The following is a 22,334-nucleotide window of genomic DNA, read 5'->3' as shown; positions in this document are numbered from 1 at the left end:
GACCCGAGCCGAAAGCAGAGGCTTTAACCCACTGAGCCACCCAGGTGCCCCTAAAAATCACATTTTATAATAAAATAAAACTGTCTCTTCTATTAGACAATGAACATTTTCAGGTTCATTCATTTAATCAACAAATATTTACCTAACAACTATATTGAAAATTGACAAAATGACCTATTTTAAAATTAAATTATTTCTATTCAACAAAGACACCTTTAAGAAAGTATAAAGGGAAGAAACAGAGTGGGACAATAAATGTACAATACATATATCAAACAAAGGATGCATATCTAGAACATTTAGAGAACACTTATTAATAAACAAGAAAAATCTTTTAAAAGTGAAAGACAGGTACAGTCACTTCACAAAAGAGGATATCCAAATGGCAATATATAAGAATATCATTGGTCATTGGGAAAACAGAAATTAAAAAAGACTGACAGTACTAAATATTAGTGAGACTATGAAGCAAATTGGAGTTCTCAAAAAATGATGATGAGACTGTAAATATATACATCTACCTGCCGAATCTAATAAAATTATTTATTTCCATACTCTATGAACTAGTATTTCTGGGTAATATCTAGTCTGCTAAATGTGTATCTAATGTCTATGCATACCTGTTTGCATCAAAAGACATGTTCAAGATCATATCTTATGGCATTATTCATAATAGCTCCAAAATGGAACAAACCAAATGTACTTTAACAAAACAATAACTACACTTGGTGATAATCAAAATTCATACCCTTAATCTAATTTTAATTTACAACTCATATAGAATATTATACTTCAATAAAAATTTTAATTTATGAAATAGAACACAAATGAAAGCTATGAAACTGGGTGACATAACAAAGATCTTAAATATACAAAAAGAACAAATGTTAAATACATTATTATTATTGAATAAATAAATGGGTGAAAGAGAGATTTAAGGAAATTTAGGAACAGCATTCCAGATTAAGAGAAGGGAATATCACAGATTGCCAACAGACACTGAAAAGATGTTCAATATCACTCATCATGGAAATACAAATCAAAACTACACTGGGATATTACCTCACACCTGTCAGAATGGTTAAATTAACAGAGGAAATAATAGGTATTGGTGAGAATGTGGAGAAAAGGGAGACCTCTTATACTGTTGGGAATGGAAACTGGTGCAGCCACTCTGGAAAATAGTATGGATATTCCTCAAAAAGTTAAAAATGGAACTACCCTATGATCCAAAAATTGCACTCCTAGGTAGTTACCCAAAGGATACAAAAATATTAATTTGAAGGGATACATGCACCCTGATGTTTATAGCAGCATTAACAATAGCCAAATTATGGAAAGAGACCAAATGCCCATTGACTGATGACTGGATAAGGAAGATGCAGAGTGTGTGTGTGTATACACACACCCATATATATATATATCTATGTATATGTGCATACGTGTGGGGAAAAAGAGGAAAACCAAGAAACAGATCTTAACTATAGAGAACAAACTAAATGGTTATCAGAGGGGATGTCAGTGGGGATTGATTAAATAGGTGATGGCAATTAAGGAGGGCATTTGTGATGAACACCATATCCAGGCGCTGTAGCTAAGTACTGAATCACTGAATTCTATACTTAAAATGAATATCACAGGGGTGCCTGGGTGGCTCAGTGGGTTAAAGCTCGGCCTTTGGCTCAGGTCATGATATCAGGGTCCTGGGATCAAGCCCAGTATGGCATTGGGCTCGCTGCTCAGCAGGGAGCCTGCTTCCTCCGCCCTTCTACCTGCCTCTCTGCCTACTTGTGATATATCTCTCTGTCAAATAAATAAATAAAATCTTAAAAAAAATTAATATTACACTGTATGTTAACCAACTAGAATTTAAAAACTTGGGGGGAAATAAAGACGGGGGGTTATCAGAAAGTAAGATATTGAAGTATATGCTAGTAAGTGGGATTGCAGTATTCATGTAGAAAGACTAGGTGAATAATATCTTATATGTATGCTACCACAACTCTTAAGATCATAAAAGAATCTAGATTCTGAGAATGAATCTGGTTCCACCACTAGTTGCTGTGTGATATTTTGCAAACCTCTTAAACTGCCTCATTTTTCTCAATTATGAACAGGGACAAAAATAATAATACCTACCTCATTTTTTAATAAAAATTAAAACACGTTAGCCTTTCTACAGCACTTACAACAGTGCTTGACAATGAAACATTAAGCAAACCATCATTCTGGCAAAAGGATTTTACTTTATAATTTCATTTTACTAAAGCTTACTCAACAAATATGCTACTAGATGTGATAAAAGTGTTTCATAAATAAAGGATTTATACACAAAACAAACAGTTTGTCTATATTTTGGTAATAATTAATTTAAAAAATATAAAAAAGGAGCTCTGCTTTTGGGCAGAATACAGTAGGTCACAGCCGTTCAACACCCATATAGTAACAAGTAACCAAAATCAGATAATTACAAAAATCTTACTTCTAAAGACATAAGAGAACTACAGAAGCAATAAATTAGACAAAGTAAAATTCCAGAAATGGGAAAACATTTCTGAGTTAAACTAACACTGTCTAGTTTTTCACATCTACCCACCAACCCATCCTTACTGAGGTTATTTGATGATTTGGGTCAAAGGGCTGACCATCAGCTTTTCTATGAGAAGAGTCTCTACTGGCAGGAAAATAAACCAGAAAGCTTTTAGGCATGTAGGAATTAGAAATGTGAATACACTTGAACACATGGATGTTTTTCTCCTTAGAACAACTAGACTTTGGTGCTATACATAAGGCTTTAAAATGAGACAAGACAGTGTAAAATTTTTGCATTGCTCATAGCACTTAAAAAAAACAAAGACCTGCTAGGAAAGTTAAGCCTGACCATAGAACAATGCTAGTTTTCCCTTCAAGATACTTGCCAGTTTTTGAGGCTTAAATTGGTTAGGCTGCAGGCACGTGAGCTAGGCTTGACCCTATGACTATCAGAGTTAAATCTCCTAGTGTCATTCAGGAATAAAGGGATATAAACACACTATTCTCAACCGAGCTCTAACCCAGATCAGTTCCTGACTGCACTGGTGTGATCAGTTTCTCATACTTTCTGCCTATCAGTAGAAGGGGAGAAAAGGGAGACATTCTATGATGAGTGATAAATTATCTACAAACAATATGGTTCCTTAACATATATAATAAATTTATAAAAATTATTTGGCATGCAAGAAAATAGAACCCAATATTAAGATGAAAAAAAGAGATAAAAAAAAAACCCACAACAGATGCATGCGGAGTTTGCAGACAGGAACTTTAAAGTAAACCATAATTAATATATTCAAGAAAATAGAATATGTTTCTTTAAAAAAAATAGATGAAATGATGGAAAATTTCAACAGAAAATTAGAATCTAGAAAAAAATTAAATGGATGCATTAGCACATAAAATTACAATACCCTGGAACTCGGATCTAAATGGATAAGTTTATCAGGATTAAAGCATGTAAACATAGGTCAAAAGGAAAAATGCTGTAGAATGCAAGAATATTAAAGACAAATGTAGAGAAAGTAGAAAGAATGAAGAAAAAAAAAAGTATGTGTGAGACATACTTTCAAAAGGTCTAATATCTGTATAATTCAACCCCAGAAAGAGAAGACAAAATGGGAAGAAGCAATAGTCAAAAGCAATGTTTAAAAATCTCCCTAAGTTATTATGAGAAATGGCAAAAGTAATGAATAGTATTTAAAAAGGTAACAGTTACACGTTGTAATGCACCCTGGGATAAATCAATCATACACACACACACACACACACACACACACACAGAGAGACACACAATCCCAGCAAAAAATCCCCCCAAAACCCCCACAGTGAACCCACTCAAACTATATATAACTAACAAATTAATAAAAGTAAAAGCTAAATAATAAAAGCTATCATATCAATCAAAAGGAAGATAAAAAAGGAGAGGGAACACAAACTAATGAGCCAAATAGGAAATAAACAGTAAGAACTATATTAATAATTATAATAAATGTAATGGCCTACATGCTGTAAGTGAAAAACAAGTGTTCAGGGAGAAAGTACAAAGATGCTTATAAGAGACATTTATATTTTAAATATAATAATAAGAAAAGACAAAAGTATATGACAGAAAAAGAAATGTTCAAACATCAACCAAAGTAAAATAGTTGTAGCAATATTATATCAAGCCAAGTAGACTATAAGGCAAGAAATGTTAGATGAAGAATATATTGCATTGATAAAAGATTCAATTCAATAAGCAGATATAAAAATATTTATAAACAAACAATAACATAGCTACAAAAAATATAAGGAAGAATTTGACAGAATTAAAAGGAGAAACAAACAAATCTCTCTCATAGTTATTTATATACAACACTAAATCCAAACTGCAGAAGGTATAGACTTTTTCAAGTGCAAATATAAAATTACCAAAATAGACAATACACTGGACCAAAAAGTTGCTACTCAAGGGTCTTGCTTCTACCCAGCCTAAAAGTAGTTGATAAATGAGATTCTTCCTCTTGGAACACTGAGAGATCTTGAAAGATCCTTATAAACAAGGACATATCAAAAATAAATCAGCATATTTAGACAATCACAAAGGTTCAAGAGATAACCAAGAACAAGTGCAAGGGAGAATGAAAAGGTTCATCACCATGTACATAAGACAACGCCTTCAAGACTGAGAGGAGGTAGCTATTTTGCCTAATACATAGAATCAAACAGAGCTAAGCAAAATAAAGAAAAAGGAAAATATCTTCCAATTGTGAAAACAAGATAAAACTCAAAGAAGGCCATAATGTTACAGAGATAAATTATCTGATAAAGAAATCAAAATAATGGTCATAAAGGTACTCACTAAACTCTCAGGAAAAGAATAGAAGGACAGAGTGAAAACTTTAACAAAGATGCAGAAAATATAAGAAAGTGTCAGAAGACACAGAACTAAAAAAACATAGTAACTGAATTGAAAAATACACTACAGGAGTTCAACAGTTAACTACTGAAATGAAGAATGGATCAGTGAGCTGTAAAACAAAGCATTAACACCCAGACATGGCAGCAAATAGAAAAAGGACTTTTATAAAACGAAGATAACTTAAGAGACTGATAGAACAACATTAAGTGGAATAACATTTGTGAAGAAGAGAGAGAGAGAGAGAAAGGGACAGAAAAGAAATAGAAAAGAAATAGTTGCTGTAACTTCTCTAACATGGGGAAGGAAATAGACATTTATGTCCAGGAAGCAAAGAGAATTTACAAAAAAAAAAAAAAAAAAAAAAGGACCCAAAGAGATCCACACCAAGACAGATTCTAATTAAAATATAAAGGTTAAAAGATAAAGAGAGAATCTCAAAGGCGGCAAGAGAAAAGCAACTTGTTAAATACAAGGGAAACCTAATAAAGCTATCAGCAGATTTCTCAGGCAAAACTTTGAGGTCAGAAGAAAGTGAGGTGACATAATTTGAAGTCCTAAAAGGAGAAATTCAAACTAAGAAATCCCTACCTGACAAGATTATCATTCAGAATTGAAGGAGAGATAAGAATTCTTCAGAGAAGCAAAAGCTTAAGGTGTTCATCACCAATAAACTGGCCTTATAAGAAAGGTTTAAGGGAATTTTTTAAATAGCAAAGAAACGGCACTAAATAATAGTAAGAAAATATATGAAAGTAAAAAGCTCACCAGAAAAGATACCTATATATAAAGATAGTAGAAATCACTTATGAATCTACTCTAAAGGGTAAAAAGAAAAGTAACATAATTAAACTAAAAGAGTTAAGGCACACATACAATAAAAAGAGGTAAAATAGGTCAAATGTGTCTTTTAAAACATTAAACTTCGGGCACCTGGATGGTTTAGTTGGTTAAGCATCTGCCTTCAGTTCAGGTCATGACCCCAGGGGCCTGGAATCAAGACCCACATCTGGCTCCCTACTCAGCTGGAAGCCTGCTTCTCCCTCTCCCTCTGCCATTCCCCTGGCTTGTGCTGTCTGGCTCTCTATCTCTGTCAAATTAAAAAAAAAAAATCTTAAAAATAAGTAAAAAAAAAATAAAAATATAAAACTTCAGGAGAAGTTGTAAAAATATAGTTTTGGAATGTGTTCAAATTTAAGTTGCTATCAACCTAAATATACTGAATATAATTCTATACTTAGAATGTTTAAAGATTTTTTTTTAATTTATTTATTTGACAGAGAAAGATTACAAGCAGGCAGAGAGAGAGAGGGGGAAGCAGGCTCCCCGCTGAGCGGAGAGCCCGACGCGGGACTCGATCCCAGGACCCTGAGATCACGACCCGAGCCGAAGGCAGCGGCTTAACCCACTGAGCCACCCAGGTGCCCTATACTTAGAATGTTAAATGTGAACCTCACGGTAACCACAAAGCAAAAACTTATAGTAAATATACAAAAGATAATATAAAATAATCTAAAAAAAAATTAGAGAAAGACAACATACCGCAAGAGACAAGAAACAGAGAACTACAAAAACAGGCAGAAAACAATGAACAAAATGGCAGTAAGTATACACCAATCAATAATTACTTTAAATGTAAATGGACTAAATGCTCCAATCAAAAGATGCAATGTGACTGAAAGAAAACAAAACAAAACAAAACAGACAAAACAAGATTCATCTACATACTTTCTACAAGAGACTCACTTTGGAAGTTACGACATATACTGACTGAATATGAAGGGATATAAAAAGATATTCATCTCAACGCAAATAGTATAGCTATACTCATATCAGACAAAACAGATTTTAAAACAAATACTGTAATAAAAGACAAAGAAGGGCATTACATAATGATAAAACAGTAGGAAGATATAACATTTATAAATATATAAGTACCCAACATAGGAGCACTAAAATAGTACAGCTATTATTAGCAGACCTAAAGGGTGAAATTGACAGCATATAATAATAAGAGGGGACTTTTAACACCCTACTTACATCAAAAGATAAATTATCCAGACAGAAAATCATAAGGGAGCATCAGCCTTGAACAACAATTAAGATGGACTTAATATTTATGTATAGAACTCTCTATCCAAAAGCAGCAAGTAACACATTCTTCTCAAGCGCACATAGAACATTCTCCAGGACACTCCACATGTTAGGCCATAAGACAAGTCTCAAGAAATTCAAGAGGATTGAAATCATATAAAGTATCTTTTCTTACCACAATGATGTGAACTAGAAATCAATTTTAAGACGGAAACTGGAAAAAATTACAAAAACATGGAGATTAAACAACGTATTACTGAACAACCACTGGGTCATCAAAGAAACAAAAACAAGAGAAACAGTAACAACAAAAAAACTAACCTCAAGAAAAATGAAAACAAAAAAAGGAAATACCAAAATCTACTGCATGCAGCAAAAGCAGTTCTAAGTAAGACATTCATAGCAAAACAAACCTACCTGAGGAAACAAGAAAAATCTCAATCTAAATTTACACATAAAGGAACCAGAAAAAGAAGAATAAATCAAGCCCAAGAGTAGTATAAGGAAGGATATAATAACTAACAGAATGAGATAAATGAAATAAAGACTAAAAAGACAAAAGGAAAGATCAATGAAACTAAGAGTTGGTTTTTTGGGGAAAAAAAAAAAAAAAACCCTGACAAAAATTTAGCTCAATACTCCCAGGAAAAGAGAATGGGCTCAAATAAACCAGAAATGAAGAGGAGAAGTTACAACTTATACCACAGAACTACAGAGGATCGTAAGAGATTACTATGAACAATCACATACCAACAAATTGGACAACCTAGAAAAAAAATGATACATTCCTAGATATATACTAACTTACAGGAGTGAATCAGGAAGAAGTAGATTACATAAATAAAGTGATCACAAGTAAAGAGATTTAATCAGTAATCAAAAAATCCCCAAAGTAAAAGTCAAGATCCCATGTCTTCACTGGTAAATTCTATCAAACATTCAAAAATGATTTAATGCCTCTCCTTCTTAAACTTCTCCAAAAAGTTGAATAGGAAGAAGTGCTTTCAAACTCATTTTACAAGACCAGCATTACCCTGACATCAAAACCAGATAAGGACACTGCAAAAAATAAAAATTATAATCCAATGTTCTTGATAGAGACAGAAAAATCTTGACCAAAATATTAGCAAACTGAACAGGAATACATTAAAAATATCATACACCATGATCAAAGTGGAGATATATTCCAGGGATACAAGAATGGTTCCACATTCACAAATTAATCAACATTACACCCATTAACAAAATGAAAGAAAAAAAATCACATAATCATCTCAGTAGATGCACAAAAAGCACCTGACAAAATGTAACCTCCACTTATAATAAAAGCCCTCAGAAAGTGGATATAGAGGGAATGTATCTCAACATAATAAAGGGCATATAAGTCATACCCATAGCAAATATCATACTCAACAGTGAAAAGCTCAAACCTCCCCCCCCCAAGATTATTTATTTATTTATTTGACAGAAAGACACAGAGAGAAGTGGGGAGGCAGGGAGCAATAGCAGGGGGAGTGGGAGAGGGAGAAGCAGGCTTCCCACCGAGCAGGGAGCCCAATGTGGGCATTGATCCCTCGACCCTGGGATCACGACCTGAGCTGAAGGCAGATGCTTTTAAAGACTGAGCCACCCTGGTACCCAAGTTCAAAGTTGTTTTTTTTTTTTTTTTATCTAAGATCAAGAATAAGACAAGATGTCAACACTCACTAGTTTTATTCGAAATAGTATTAAAAGCCTTAGCCATAGCAATTAGGTAAGAAAAGAAATAAAAGTTACCCAAATTGAAAAGGAAGAAGCAGAACTACCACTATTTGCAAATGACATACTCTATATAGAAACCTAATACTGCACCAAAAAATTATTAGAATAAAGTAATTCAGTAAAGTTTCAGGATATGAAATTATTATGCAAAAATCTCTTAAATTTCTATACACTAATATTAAATTATCAGAAAAAGAAATAAATAAAAAATCCCCTTTACAATTGCAGTCAAAAGAATAAAATGCCTTGGAATAAATTTAACCAAAGAGGTGAAAGACCTTTCAACTAAAAAATATAAGAAGCTGATGAATGAAATTGAAGAAGACACAAAAATGGAAAATTCATTCTAGGCTCATGGACTGGAAGAACAAATATTATTAAAATGTCTGTACTAACCAAAGCAATTTTCACATTTAATGCAATCCCTATCAAAATAACACCATCATTTTTCACAGAGTTAGAACAAACAATCCTAAAAGTTGTATGGAACCACAAAAAACCCCAAATAGCCAGAGCAATCTTGGAAAAGAAAAAGCTAGAAGCATCACAATTCCAGGCTTCGAGTTAAATCCCCAAGCTATGGTGATAAGACAGTATGGCACTGGCATAAAAACAAACACACAGATCGATGGAACAGAATAGAAGATCCAGAAATGAACCCACCACTATATGGTCAACTAATCTTCAACAAAGCAGGTAAGAATCTCCAAAGGAAAAAAGATCCTCTTCAGCAAACGCTGTTGGGAAAACTGGACAACATGCAAAAGAAAGAAACTGGACTACTTTCTTATACCATATACAAAAATAAATTCAAAATGGATGAAAGGCCTATATGTGAGACAGGAATCCATCAAAATCCTAGAGGAGAACAGAGTAGTATCCTCTTTCACATCAACTGTAGCAACTTCTTACTAGATATGTCTCCTGAGGCAAGGGAAACCAAAGCCAAAATAAACCACTGGAATTTCATCAAGATTAAAAGCTTCTGCACAGTAAAGGAAACAATCACCAACAACTTAAAGACAACCTATGGAATGGCAGAAGATATCAGCAAATGACATATCTGATATGTATCTGATATATATTTAGATATAGTATCTAAAATCAATAAAGAACTTGTCAAACTCAATACCCAAAAAACAATCCAGTTAAGAAAAGGGTAGAAGACATGAATAGAGATTTTTCTAAAGACATCCAGATGGCTAACAGACACATGAAAAGATGCTCAACATCACTCATCATCAGGGAAATACAAATCAAAACTAAATGAGATACCATCTCATACCAGTCAGAGTGGCTAAAATAGAGTTAATTTTTGTATAAGGTGTGAGATTTAGGTTGTTTCTTTTTTTTCTTTTTTTGGTTATGGATATCCAATTGTTCCAACATTATTTGTTGAAAAGGTAATTCATTGAATTGCTTTTGCAGCTTTATTTAAAAATCTATTAAACCTATCTATGGGGATGCCTGAGTTGCTTAAGCATCTGCCTTCGGCAAGGGTCATGATCCCAGGGTCCTGGGATAGAGTCCCACATTGGGCTCCTTGTTCAGTAGAAAGCCCGCTTCTCCCTCTGCCTGCCACTCCCCCTGCTTCTGCACACTCTCTCTCTAATAAATAAATAAAACCTTAAAAATAAAGAACATATCTGTGTAAGTCTTTTTTGTTTTTTTAAAGATTTTACTCACTTATTTTACAGACAGAGATTACAAGTAGGCAGAGATACAGGCAGAGAGAAAGGAGGAAGCAGGCTTCCTGCTGAGCAGAGAGCCAGATGCGGGGCTTGATCCCAGGACCCTGGGATCATGACCGGAGTTGAAGGCAGAGGCTTTAACCCACTGAGCCACCCAGGTGCCCCCATATCTGTGTAAGTCTTATGGGTTGTTTATTCTGTTTCATGTGTCTTTTTGCCAATACTACACTATCTTGATTACTGTAGATCTCATCACTGGAAAGAGTCCTTCCACTTTGTTCTTTTTCAAAACTGTATTACCTGTTATAGGACCTAAGCTTTTCCATATAATTTAAGAATAAATTATATAATTGTATGTCTACAAAAAAAACTTGTTGGGTTTTTGATACGAATCACATAAACCTATATATGAACAGGGGAAGAACTGACATCTTTAGTATGTTCAATCTCTCAGTTCATGAACATAGCTTGTTTGTCCATTTCTTTAGGTGTCCCTTTATTTCTTTAGCATTTTGTAGTTTTCAGCATACAGATTTAACATAGGTATATTCTTAAATGTATACCTAAGTATTCAACTTTCTTGGAGTGATGGTAAATAATACTGTTTTAAATTTCAGTTTCGAACTGTTGTCAGCATATAAAAATGCAATTGGTGTTTTTGTGTGTGCCTGTTGATCTACATTCCCCAAATTAACTCACTTGACTTATTAGTTGTAGGAATTTTTCTATAGATACTTTTTCTATGTAGACAATGATACAGTTGGCAAGTAGGGGGTTTTGTTTCTTAATTGCCAAACTCTGTGCCTTTTAATACTTTTCTTGCCTTATACTTATACTACTTAGAACTTCTAATACTCAGTTGGGAAAAAGTAGTGAGAGTAGACAACCTTGTTTTGCTCCTGATCTTAGGAGGAGAGCCTTCATTTATTTTTTTCACCATTAAGTATGTTTTTAGCAGTAAGTCTTTGTACATGTTCATTATCAAGTTCAGGAAATTTCCTTCTATTCCTGGTTTGCAGAAATTTTTTTTTCTTTTAATCATGAATGGATTTTAGATTTTGTCAAACACTTTTTCTGCATCAATTGATAAAATCATAAAAACTTTCTTCTTTAACTTACTGTTATAACGAATTAGACTGATTGCTTTTCCTAAGTTGGAAAAGTTTTACATACCTCAAATAAATCCCATTTGGTGGTGGTACATAATTTTTTTATACCTTGTTGGATTACATTTGGTAATATCTGTAGATTTGAGTTTATGATAAATACTGGTCTGCAGTTTTCATTTTTTGTACTATGTTTTTCTAATTCTGCTAGCAGAGTAATACTAGCATCATAAAATAAGATGGTAGTATTTCCTGGCCTACTACTTTCTGGAAAAGACTGACTAAAATTGATGGTAATTCTTCTTCAGTGTTTGGCAAAGCTCTATAGTAAACCATCTGGGCCTGCAGATTTGTTTGTTAGGAGATTTTTCATTATGCTTTGTCTACTCGGTCTTGGTTAATTTTGGTAGTTTGTGGGATTTGAGGCAGTGGTCCATTTCTGCTAAGTTGTCCAATTTATAAAGTTTTTCATAGTATTTTCAAAATTATCCATTTAATTGATGGAAGATTTGTAGCAACAGACTTTGTTCAATCTGGGTATCAATAATTTTATCTTTTCCCCTTTATCTTCATTAGTCTCAATTTTATTGAGTTTTCAAGAGTCAGTTTTTTATTCTGTTGATCTTCTTCCCCTTTGTTTTACCATTTTCAATTTCACTGATACCAATTCTTGAGTATTACCTGTCTTCTTGCTTTGACAATATTTGGCTCATCTTTTCTAGTTTCTTGAGAAAGAATTATGGATTACTAACTTGAGAACTCTCCTCTTTTCTAAAAATTAATATTTTCATAGTATATCTTTTTACTTTCAATCTACATATGTCTTGGTGATCACAGCTTTGTAGTAAAGCTTGAAATCAGGTAACATGATGCCCCCAATTTTGTTTCTGAAATGAGTTTCCTGATAATGATATATACGGGATCATCTCTAAGAACTCATTATGTCAGTTTTTGTCTTTTCACTTGTAAATTTAAATTATATATATTTAAGGTAATTATTGACATCTTAGCAATTAAACATGCCATTTTATTATTTGTCTTCTGTTTCTGTCTTGTTTCTCGTTCCTAATCGGGGGTTACTCGAACAAACTTTAGGATTCCATCTTAATTTGCAGTGTTTTGAGTATATTGTTTTGTATGTTGCTTTTAGTGGTTACTTTGAGTGGATGCTTTCTATATTATAATTACAAATATAACATTGCAGTCTACTGATATTACTGATTTTTTAACAGATATCCCTCTGTTATAGTATAGTATGAAGGCAATATAAATATTGTTAAGCTTCTTCCTGGGTCCCACTGACACCACTCTGGCAAAATTGAGGCACTCATTCATACTGCTTCATTAAAGACAGTAGGGCAGAAATTTAGGTCCTCTCTTAGCCCTGCTAAGACCTTTCTGGCAAAAAGTGGGGCACCACCTTGCTCCACATTATCGATAGTAGGGGTAGAAGTTCATCTCCCTGCTGGGCCCTGCTTACACCAAGAGAGGAAGTAGAAGGTTAACGCTTACTGAGAATGGAATATCCGTTATTCCCATCTCATTCAGTCTTACTGATGCAGACAGGGATGGAATCACATCTCCCTTATAGGCCTCAGTGACACAGGAAAAGGAAGGTAAAGGAGAGTTGTGAGCAGCTTCACCCTGCATTGTCTCTTTAGTCTTACTGCTGCTGGGTGGGAGTAGAGACTCAGCTCATCACTGGACTCCACAATTATTATTATAATTAATATTAATTATAATTATTAATTAATTAATATAATTAATTATTAATATAATATAATATAATATAATATAATATAATAATTTTAACAATTATCTTGCTATAGGAAGCAGAACACACCCTGTTTCCCTGAGCTAATTTTAGATCAACTATAGGAACATTAGGCCCTATCTACAGTATCTTAGCAGGGAAATCAGAGCACTGATATTTGTGGGAGTATGGGAGACTGAACAGCTTCCTGCTCAGTTCTGCCAATAAACACTACCAGAAGAGGGATTCAAAGCTTTGCCATCTGCCTCTGTGGTAGCAGGAATGAGGTGGAAGATTAGCTTTCTATTTGGCTCTGCTAAAACTGTGGAGCTGCTAAGTAGTTTCCCCATTGTTATTGGGCTGGAGTAAGGTGAGTATTGCCAAACACTTTTGTTCTGTTAGTCTATCCTTGCCCTGCGTCCTATGGCTTCAAGGACAGGCTTTCTTAGGTGTTTTTTTGTTTTATTTTGTTTTGTTTTGTCTGTGCCTGTTGGTGTTTCCAGATTGGGGTTTCATCAGTGTCCTTTGAGATTAAATAGGAGACAAAAAGGAAACCCAGTTAACTCATTGCTGTGTCATTCTTCAAGTTCTAAAATCCTTAGAAAGTCTGATTTCTTTTTCCTACCATCAGAGTCTTTCTATACTTGTTTATTTTGTAATGTCCAAGAATTTTGAGTTATAAAAGAAAATATTGGGAAAGAATAGAACTACTGTATCTTAGCTAGAACCACAAGTTTCTTCAGTAGGAATATTTTTGAAACTTGATAAACTGGAGCAATTAATACATGAGCCAATAGTATTAAAAAAAACCCACAAACCTTGCCTATTATGTTAAGAAAAGCATTATAACCAAAACAGTATGGTGCTAGCAATGGAATAAATAGATCGATGAAACGAAAGTTCAGGAAAAGACAGACTTATGTATGTGTATGTGTATATTCAGGCATATGAAAATTTAGTGTGTGATAAATGAGGCATTTCAAACCAGTGGGGTACAAATTGCTTTTTTCAATAAATTGGGCTGGGAAAATAAAAACATCTTTGAAAAATATTTTGTAATTTTAGTCATCCCATATATAAAAACAAGTTTATCCCAATATAAATTATAGATAAAGAATTAATATTTAAATGTTTTTATTTTAAATAAATACACCTAAGGTGATAGTTACCTGCCATAACGATGAGGAAAACAATTTGATTTCATATAGGAAAGTTGAAAATACACATTACTTAAAACTCAGGAATTCCTTTTCTCAGTATGGACCTCAAAGAAACTCTTAAATAGGATGTTTTATAAGATTTTATACCATCATTTTTCATAATAGCTTCAAATGGAACTAAGGTAAAAGTCCATCAAGAGTAGGATGTCGGGGCGCCTGGGTGGCTCAGTGGGTTAAGCCTCTGCCTTCGGCTCAGGTCATGATCTCAGGGTCCTGGGATCAAGTCCTGCATCAGGCTCTCTGCTTGGCAGGGAGCCTGCTTCCTCCTCTCTCTCTCTGCCTGCCTCTCTGCCTACTTGTGATCTCTCTCTGTCAAATAAATATATAAAATCTTAAAAAAAAGAAATAGGATGTCTCATTAATTTGTGGCACAATGGAGTATTTTATAGCAAAGAACAAAAACAAAACAAAAAAAGGACAAAACAACCTCCCCCAAAATCTTAGCTATAGATAATGCATATGAATATGATATAGATAATGATTATGAATAAATCCCACAGTGCTGAACCAAAGAACTAAGGCACAAGAAAATGTATACATTGTGAATCAATTCATATAAAATTCAAAGAGAAATACAAATTTTAATAGTAAGGGATGTGTATAAAAACTAAATAAAATGAATGTGAAATAATAAAAACTCAGGATATTGGGTGGAACAGATGGTCACGATTGGGCCAGGAATGCATTTGCACTTTATCCCTTAAACTTTTGGCCAAGCATCCACTATGTGGTGATTTATTATAATCAATCAGTAAATGCTTAATTCAAACCATGTATGAACTAAATAATAATTTCTGGTGCTAGAAATATTGTGAAGATAACCATACTTTGTAAAAATTGACTTATATTCTATTAATCATATTTTAATAATAAAAATAAACATGCATATTTATTTATACATGGTATATTTTAGATATATTTCAAATTTAAACTCCATTGCACTATTCAGATAATTTTAAATTACTCAGTTGTTTACCAACTAAAGTGAACATTATAAGCAGATGTTTCATATATCCTCCAATCAAAACAAAAAGATTATATCTGATTTCAGTTGAAAATGCTAATGGTGCCATCAAATAAATGTTGATGAAATATTTTATTTTCTTCCAATGCTTTGAAAAAAGAATCAATTTCATATTTTTTCCCCAGGCTTCAAACTCTCTAAAACTATTTTAGATATAATAACAGTAATTAATTTTAAAAAATCATATAGTAATGTCATCCATGAGTCATGTTTTTTTGAAGGAATCTACTGAGGAATAACTCTTATAATTCTAGAATTTTAAAAAACACAATGAAAAATTACTTATTTAGAGAAAAGTCACGACAAAAAATAAACAGTGTTTCTTCTAATTAATTAAATTAATAAAAAATATATGAATCATTTGGTTCTTGGATAGGTCAACAGTTTTGGTCTACTTTTATTACTTAATATAGCTTTTTTAGGTGATTCCATTAACTAGCATGGCCTCAGGTAGTTTTTGGATAAGGACAAATTCCAACATCAATTTAAAGATAAAATTATCTTTCTTCTGAGGTTCTAGATGTTTTAACCAATGACTTAATGGGTATTTGGTTATCTGAGAGGGACCTCAAATAAGTTCAAAGCGTACCCTCTTTACTCTCAAACTTATTCCTTCTCTTATATCTCCTCTTTAAGTTAATAGCAACACAAGCTGGACTGGACCTAAGGTTTCTCTAAACCAAAGTATTATATGAATTTATATCAAGTTGGAATGGGTCTTTTGACACTCCTGGTTTATTTTTTTCCTGCTAGAATATAATTATTGGATTAATTTTTGATTGGCTATATAGGACACCAGGCATATTGAAACTAATAGTGTATTACCTAATAAAGACAAATGATATTAACTTATTTGAAAATAATGTTAGCAAATGAAATTATTGACTAAAATTTGAATTTATTGAACTTGATTTTGGAAAGGCTGATTAAATCAGCTTGATGATTTATTTGGATCTTTAAATGTCATTGTTAACAATTCAACTCAGTATTGTTATCCTTAACTATTGCTTTCAGGTTGTTAAATTTTATTTATGTAATAGATAATATGTTCAGTTCTTATTAGATTGTAAATTGCTCTTGGGGAAGGGCCACATGCTATGCCAGAAGACTAACAGTCCATAGGACTGAATAAAATGTTAAAAACAGAAAAATGCAGACTATGTAATTTTCAAAGAGTAAAGTCAAGTTTTCATTTAATGTATAAATTTTAAATTGCCAATTTGCAATTGCAAATACTGTGTTTTCAGTGGAACCAGAAAATATTTTCTAGAAGACTGGTATTTATAATTAGTGAAAGCTTACAGGGAAAAGAAATTAAAACAAGATAGAAAGATAATCCATTATGCACACTAATGCCTATATATAATGTTTCTCATGTAGATTTTCAATGAATTTCACATGAAATGTTCCTTTTTGATCTTCCAAAAAATTTTCAAAGAAATGCACTGACAAGAGTAATTGAAATCTGATGAGGATTATTTTATGTTTTTTAACTCAAATAGGATAACTGTGACTTAAATGAAATCCCAACACACACAAAGATTAAAAAGTGTAAAGAAAAAATGCTTCTCCCACCTACCCGGCGAGATACTAAGTCTTCTAAGAGATAAAAAAATGGCATACTATACCTTGATTTCTTCTATTTCATCTGGTACTATCTTGTATGCTGATATAGTCCCACCCAACCTGAAATTAGGAAAAAAAAATATTCTCAAAACCATGGTGGTGTATATTTATGGAGTATTTCTGCCATTAGCATCAGAATGCCACCAATAATTGCCCATTGCCCACCCCAATGACCACAGAGTAAAAACAACATTTTCATGCTTAAGTTTACCATATATTACTTAAAAAGAGGTGGATAATGAATGACTACCAAAAGAGGAAACATTAAGTTATATTTCTAACTACAAACTTCTATCATTTTATTATTAAAAAGCACTTTTAGGGGCGCCTGGGTGGCTCAGTTGGTTGAGCAACTGCCTTCGGCTCAGGTCACGGTCCTGGAGTCCCGGGATTGAGTCCCGCATCGGGCTCCCACCTCCATGGGGAGTCTGCTTCTCCCTCTGACCTTCTCGCCTCTCATGTTCTCTCTCACTGTCTCTCTCTCAAATAAATAAATAAAATCTTTAAAAAAATAAAATAAAAAGCACTTTTAATAATGCTTTTACTATTACACCACTTTTACTGATGGATTCTGTCACAAGTAAGATGCAGCAAGAATTAATAACAGACATGGTATTTGCCTTCTTGGTTTGCTTGTAATAGAATTTACTTTTTAGAGTAGTTTTGAAATTACAGAAAAATTGAGTACACAGTAAAGAGATCTATTTCCCGGATGCTCAACTAGTATTCCTTCCAGATATTATTAACATCTTCTATCAGTGTTGTACATGAGCATGAGTCACAATTGATGAACTAAAAATGATTTTGTTTCTCTTCAAAAATAATTAAAACAAGCAGTTGAAGAGATTATGTGCGTGTCCAGCATTGTCCAAGGAGAGATGAGTGTTTAAGGGTTACAACTTAATCCCTAAAATATGATGCTGCCTTAAGGCAGTGAGGTCATTACTGCCATGGTCACTTGTTTGAACTTTTTTTTTTAAGAAAATAGCTAAGAATTATGTAACACTTACTATTTGCCAGACATGTCATATATTATCTAATTTAATTCTTAAAAACTGTTGCCATTGTAAAAATTGGGATTTGATACACAGAGTGATTCAGTAATTTTCACAAGTAATTGAAGGAAGGAACTGCAATGCACATTAAATGCAAAATATATACCAGATTAAAAGTACTTAGTGTAAAAAAGGCTAATTTAAAAGTACCAAACACATTCTAAAATAATATAATGGACATACTGAGTCAAATTATATTTTTAAAATTAACTTCATGTTTCTTTTAGTTTTTAAAATGTGACTACAAAAAAAATTTAAATCAAACAGCTTGCATTTGTGACTAGTATCATGTATCTATCAGATAGGTACTCCAAGCTCTTAAACACCAAGATTACCTACCTACCATTACTTAAATATAGTGCTTAAAAAGGAAATTTCTGACCACTTACTTGGCATTATAAATACTTCAATATCAGAAAAGAGAGTATTTGTCTATGACAGTGGAGTAGTAGAAGACCTTAGTTTAGTCTGGCCCTAGGAATGCACATAGATAGCTATCACATCATCCTGAACACCTGCAAACTCAACCAGAGATCTAAAAATAGATATTAAAAATAGAAAAGTGTCCACGTTCTGCAAGGTAGGAGGTACAGAGAAGTGAATTCAAGGAGACTTATGGTAAGATAAACTGAGGGCTACACTCCTTCTGGAGGGAGCCTCCAGAAGCTGGCACCATAAGTGATATAGCAGCAGAATGCAAAATCAGAACTTTCAGAAGTCTGCTCTGTTGAGGGATCTCCCTGCCTGAAAAGAACTAGCTGGCAAAATAGGGTGAAATCCGAGGTGGGATAGTGTGGTCTCAGGATCCTTGGGGTCACAGGAAGACAGTGGGGAGGAGGTGGTGCTTGGGTATGGAAGAGTTACCAGACATTGGAGCAAGGGAGCCGGGCCCACTCAGTGAGCCCAGGAGTGGACTCTCAGCTCAAAAGTGCCATATACCACAAACCATGGCAGAACCAGTGAGACATCCTACCCTGTAAGGAGCATACCACAGGAGTCTGCTGGGTTTGGAGACTCCAAACAGGGTCACATAACTGAGACAGAAATGGTTGGTCATAGCCTGGGTGAGCACAGAATGCAGATGGAGTCCAGGAAGACAAGAGTGATTGACTGCATTTAACCCAGGGTTCACTGAGAAGTGGTGCCCAGAGCTCTCCGCTCTGGAACTAGAGATTGGGAGGCCACCATTGTCATTCTCATTCTCTAAACTGTGCTGGAAAGCCTTCATTGAACAAAAGCCGCAAAAAGCAATCTGGAGCAGATTACTTAGCCTGGCCTCCCGTAAGGGTGGTACAATTCCGCCCCGGGGTGTGGGGGGGCACCAGAGGATCACCACAACAGGAACCTCCCTCAGAAGATCAGCAGGAAGATCCAGCCAAAACCAAGTTTACCCATAATTTAGAACTGCAAAACTCCAGTGCTAGGGGAATTTTTCATACAGAATTTCTCACCATGGTTCTTTGGTCTTCCAATTTTAATTTTTTCTTCTCTTTATTTATTGCTGGGCTGCAAAGTTGGTTCAAAATCCACGAATCAATTAATGTGATATACTACATAATTAAAAGAAAGGACAAGAACCATAGGATCCTCTCAATAGATGCAGAAAAATCATTTGACAAAGTGCAACAAACTTTCCTGATTAAAACTCTTTACAAGGTACAGATAAAGAGAACATACCTCAATAGCATAAAAGCTATATATGAAAAGCCAACAGTGAATATCATTCTCAATTGGGAAAAACAGAACTTTACCCTAAGGTCAGGAACACAGGGATGTCCACTCTCACCACTGTTGTTCAACATAGCAATGGAAGTCCTAGCCTCAGCAATCATACAACAAAAAGAAATAAAAAGCATCCAAATCAACAAAGAAGTCAAACACTGATTCTCTATAGATGACACGATACTCTGTGTGGAAAACCCAAAAGACTCCACCCCCAAATTCCTAGAACTCATACAGGAATTCAGCAGCATGGCAGGATATAAAATCAATGCACAGGAATCAGTTGTATTCTATACACTAACAATGAGACATAAGAAAGAGAAATTAAGGAGTTGATCCCATTTACATTTGCACCAAAAACCGTGAGATAACTAGGAACAAACCTAACCAAAGAGGCAAAGGATCTATACTCAGAAAACTATTTCTTTCCTGGAATTGAGGAAGACACAGAGAAATGGAAAAATGTTCCATGCTCCTGGATCGGAAGAACAAATATCTTTAAAATGTCTATGCTACCTACCTATACACTCAATGCAATCCCTATCAAAACACCATCAGCTTTTCTCACAGAGCTGGAACAAATAATTCTGAAATTTGCATGGAACCAGAAAAGACCCCAAATAGCAAAGGAATGTTGAAAAAGAAAAGTTCCAAAGCTGGAGGCATCACAATACTGTACTTCATATGGTCACCTCAAAAGCTACTGAAAAATAAGCTGTTGAAACCAACTATCTCATCCTAGATTTTAAAATAAAACAAACTGCTTGTTAACTTAAAAGAAAGAAAGAAAGAAAAAAGAGTATAACAAATAAGGCACTTACATATTCTAGACACTTTGGGATATTTCTTGTCTTAAATATAAATTGATAAGTGACATTCTAGTTTCCATTATAAAACAACCTAATTCAGCCAAATGAAGTTTATTAAAAACTGCACATTAAACTCTTTAATATTATTATTTATTCTTGCTAATGGAAATAGTGTTCAAACTTGATTTGAGAATTACTTCCTAGATTGAAAGTGCTGTGTTTGAATGATGAAAACACTAGTGGTATTTAACTTAATTCATATTATACAACATATACAAGTGATATAGTAAGTTAAGACCATAGTAAGATAAACAGCAAGAGGGCTAGATGTTACTAAAATGAAAAACTACATAACTATCTGTAAGAGGTTTCAAGTAGGCATTTTCACTTTTAATTATTAAATTTTTAAATTAAAAGCTGATATTGTTGGGATATAAATAAGGAAATTAGAGCAAAAAACTACTGAAAACTCAATGACTTCAATTTCCCATCTTGCAAATCAAATGAGTTAGTCATTTTATTCTTTGAGTTTATGTTATGTAATAGATATAAACCAGAGAATAAGAATACAAAAAATCATAGTCTTAAATAGAAGTAGACTGAGTAAACAAATACCTGTAATATAATGCATTAAGGTATCACATTAGAAATGGGCAGAAGTTGAAAGTTTGAAATTATTTCACAATAAAGAGTATTTGAAAATTATCTATCATTATAAAATAAACTAGTAGTAGGACAGTCTATAACAACTGTTAAATAAGTGGCATGGTAGAGTACAGAAATAGTCTATATTTGTTAGTACAGTAATGACTCAAAGATGCAATTGTGATAATGTTTGACTTATGGAAGAAAAAATAAAAACAAAGTTGCTATGATAAACTTCAATTCTTTTTTTTTTCTTAAGATTTTATTTATTTATTTGAGAGAGAGGGAGAGTGAGAGAGAATGAGAGGGGAGAAGGTCAGAGGGAGAAGCAGACTCCCCATGGAGCTGGGAGCCCGATGTGGGACTCGATCCAGGGACTCCAAGATTATGGCCTGAGCTGAAGGCAGTCGTTTAACCAATTGAACCACCCAGGCACCCCTAAACTTCAAATCTATTGCAATAAAAAATTCATTTTCTCTTGATAATGCTGACTACTAGTGCCTGAAATATTGCCTTTCCTGAAATCTGAGCTGAGGGAAGGTAGGCTTCCAGATTAGTATTCTTACGTCAACTTCAAGTCAATCATAATGGTTTTAACTGTTAAAAAGGCAGGTAAAGGGAGGAGGAATTAAGATGGTGGAGGAGGAGTGCCTGGGTGGCTCAGTTAAGGGTCTCTTTTCAGCTCAGTTCACGATTCTGGGTCCTGGGATCAAGCCTGGTGCTACATCAGGCTCCCTGTTCAGTGGGGAGCCTGCTTCTCCTTCTCCCTCTGTCCTTCCCCTTCACTTGAGCTCTCTCTCTCTGTCATTCACATTCACTATCTGTGTCTCTCTCTCTCTCAAATAAAGTTAAAAAAAAAAAAAATGAAAACCGTGGTGGAATAGGGAGACTCTAA

The 22,334-nt window shown here is 33.9% G+C and overlaps 1 protein-coding gene across 12 annotated transcripts in view; it reads right to left on the bottom strand.

The window, feature by feature from the left end:
- GPHN (gephyrin) overlaps positions 1-22,334 on the bottom strand; it is a 639,435-nt gene that overhangs the window by 344,163 nt on the left and 272,938 nt on the right. For all 12 annotated transcript variants that reach the window (XM_045070686.1, XM_013057196.2, XM_045070696.1 and 9 more), the window contains one exon: positions 17,211-17,268. In XM_045070686.1, the coding sequence (XP_044926621.1) occupies positions 17,211-17,268 (58 nt within the window). The remainder of the gene's footprint in view (positions 1-17,210; positions 17,269-22,334) is intronic.

This window comes from Mustela putorius, unplaced genomic scaffold, assembly GCF_011764305.1.
Source record: "Mustela putorius furo isolate JIRA1106 unplaced genomic scaffold, ASM1176430v1.1 tig00000129_pilon_pilon_pilon, whole genome shotgun sequence".
NCBI classification, from domain to species: domain Eukaryota; kingdom Metazoa; phylum Chordata; class Mammalia; order Carnivora; family Mustelidae; genus Mustela; species Mustela putorius.
Note: the sequence above shows the minus strand (reverse complement) of the source record. Positions and strands in the feature narration are given on the sequence as shown.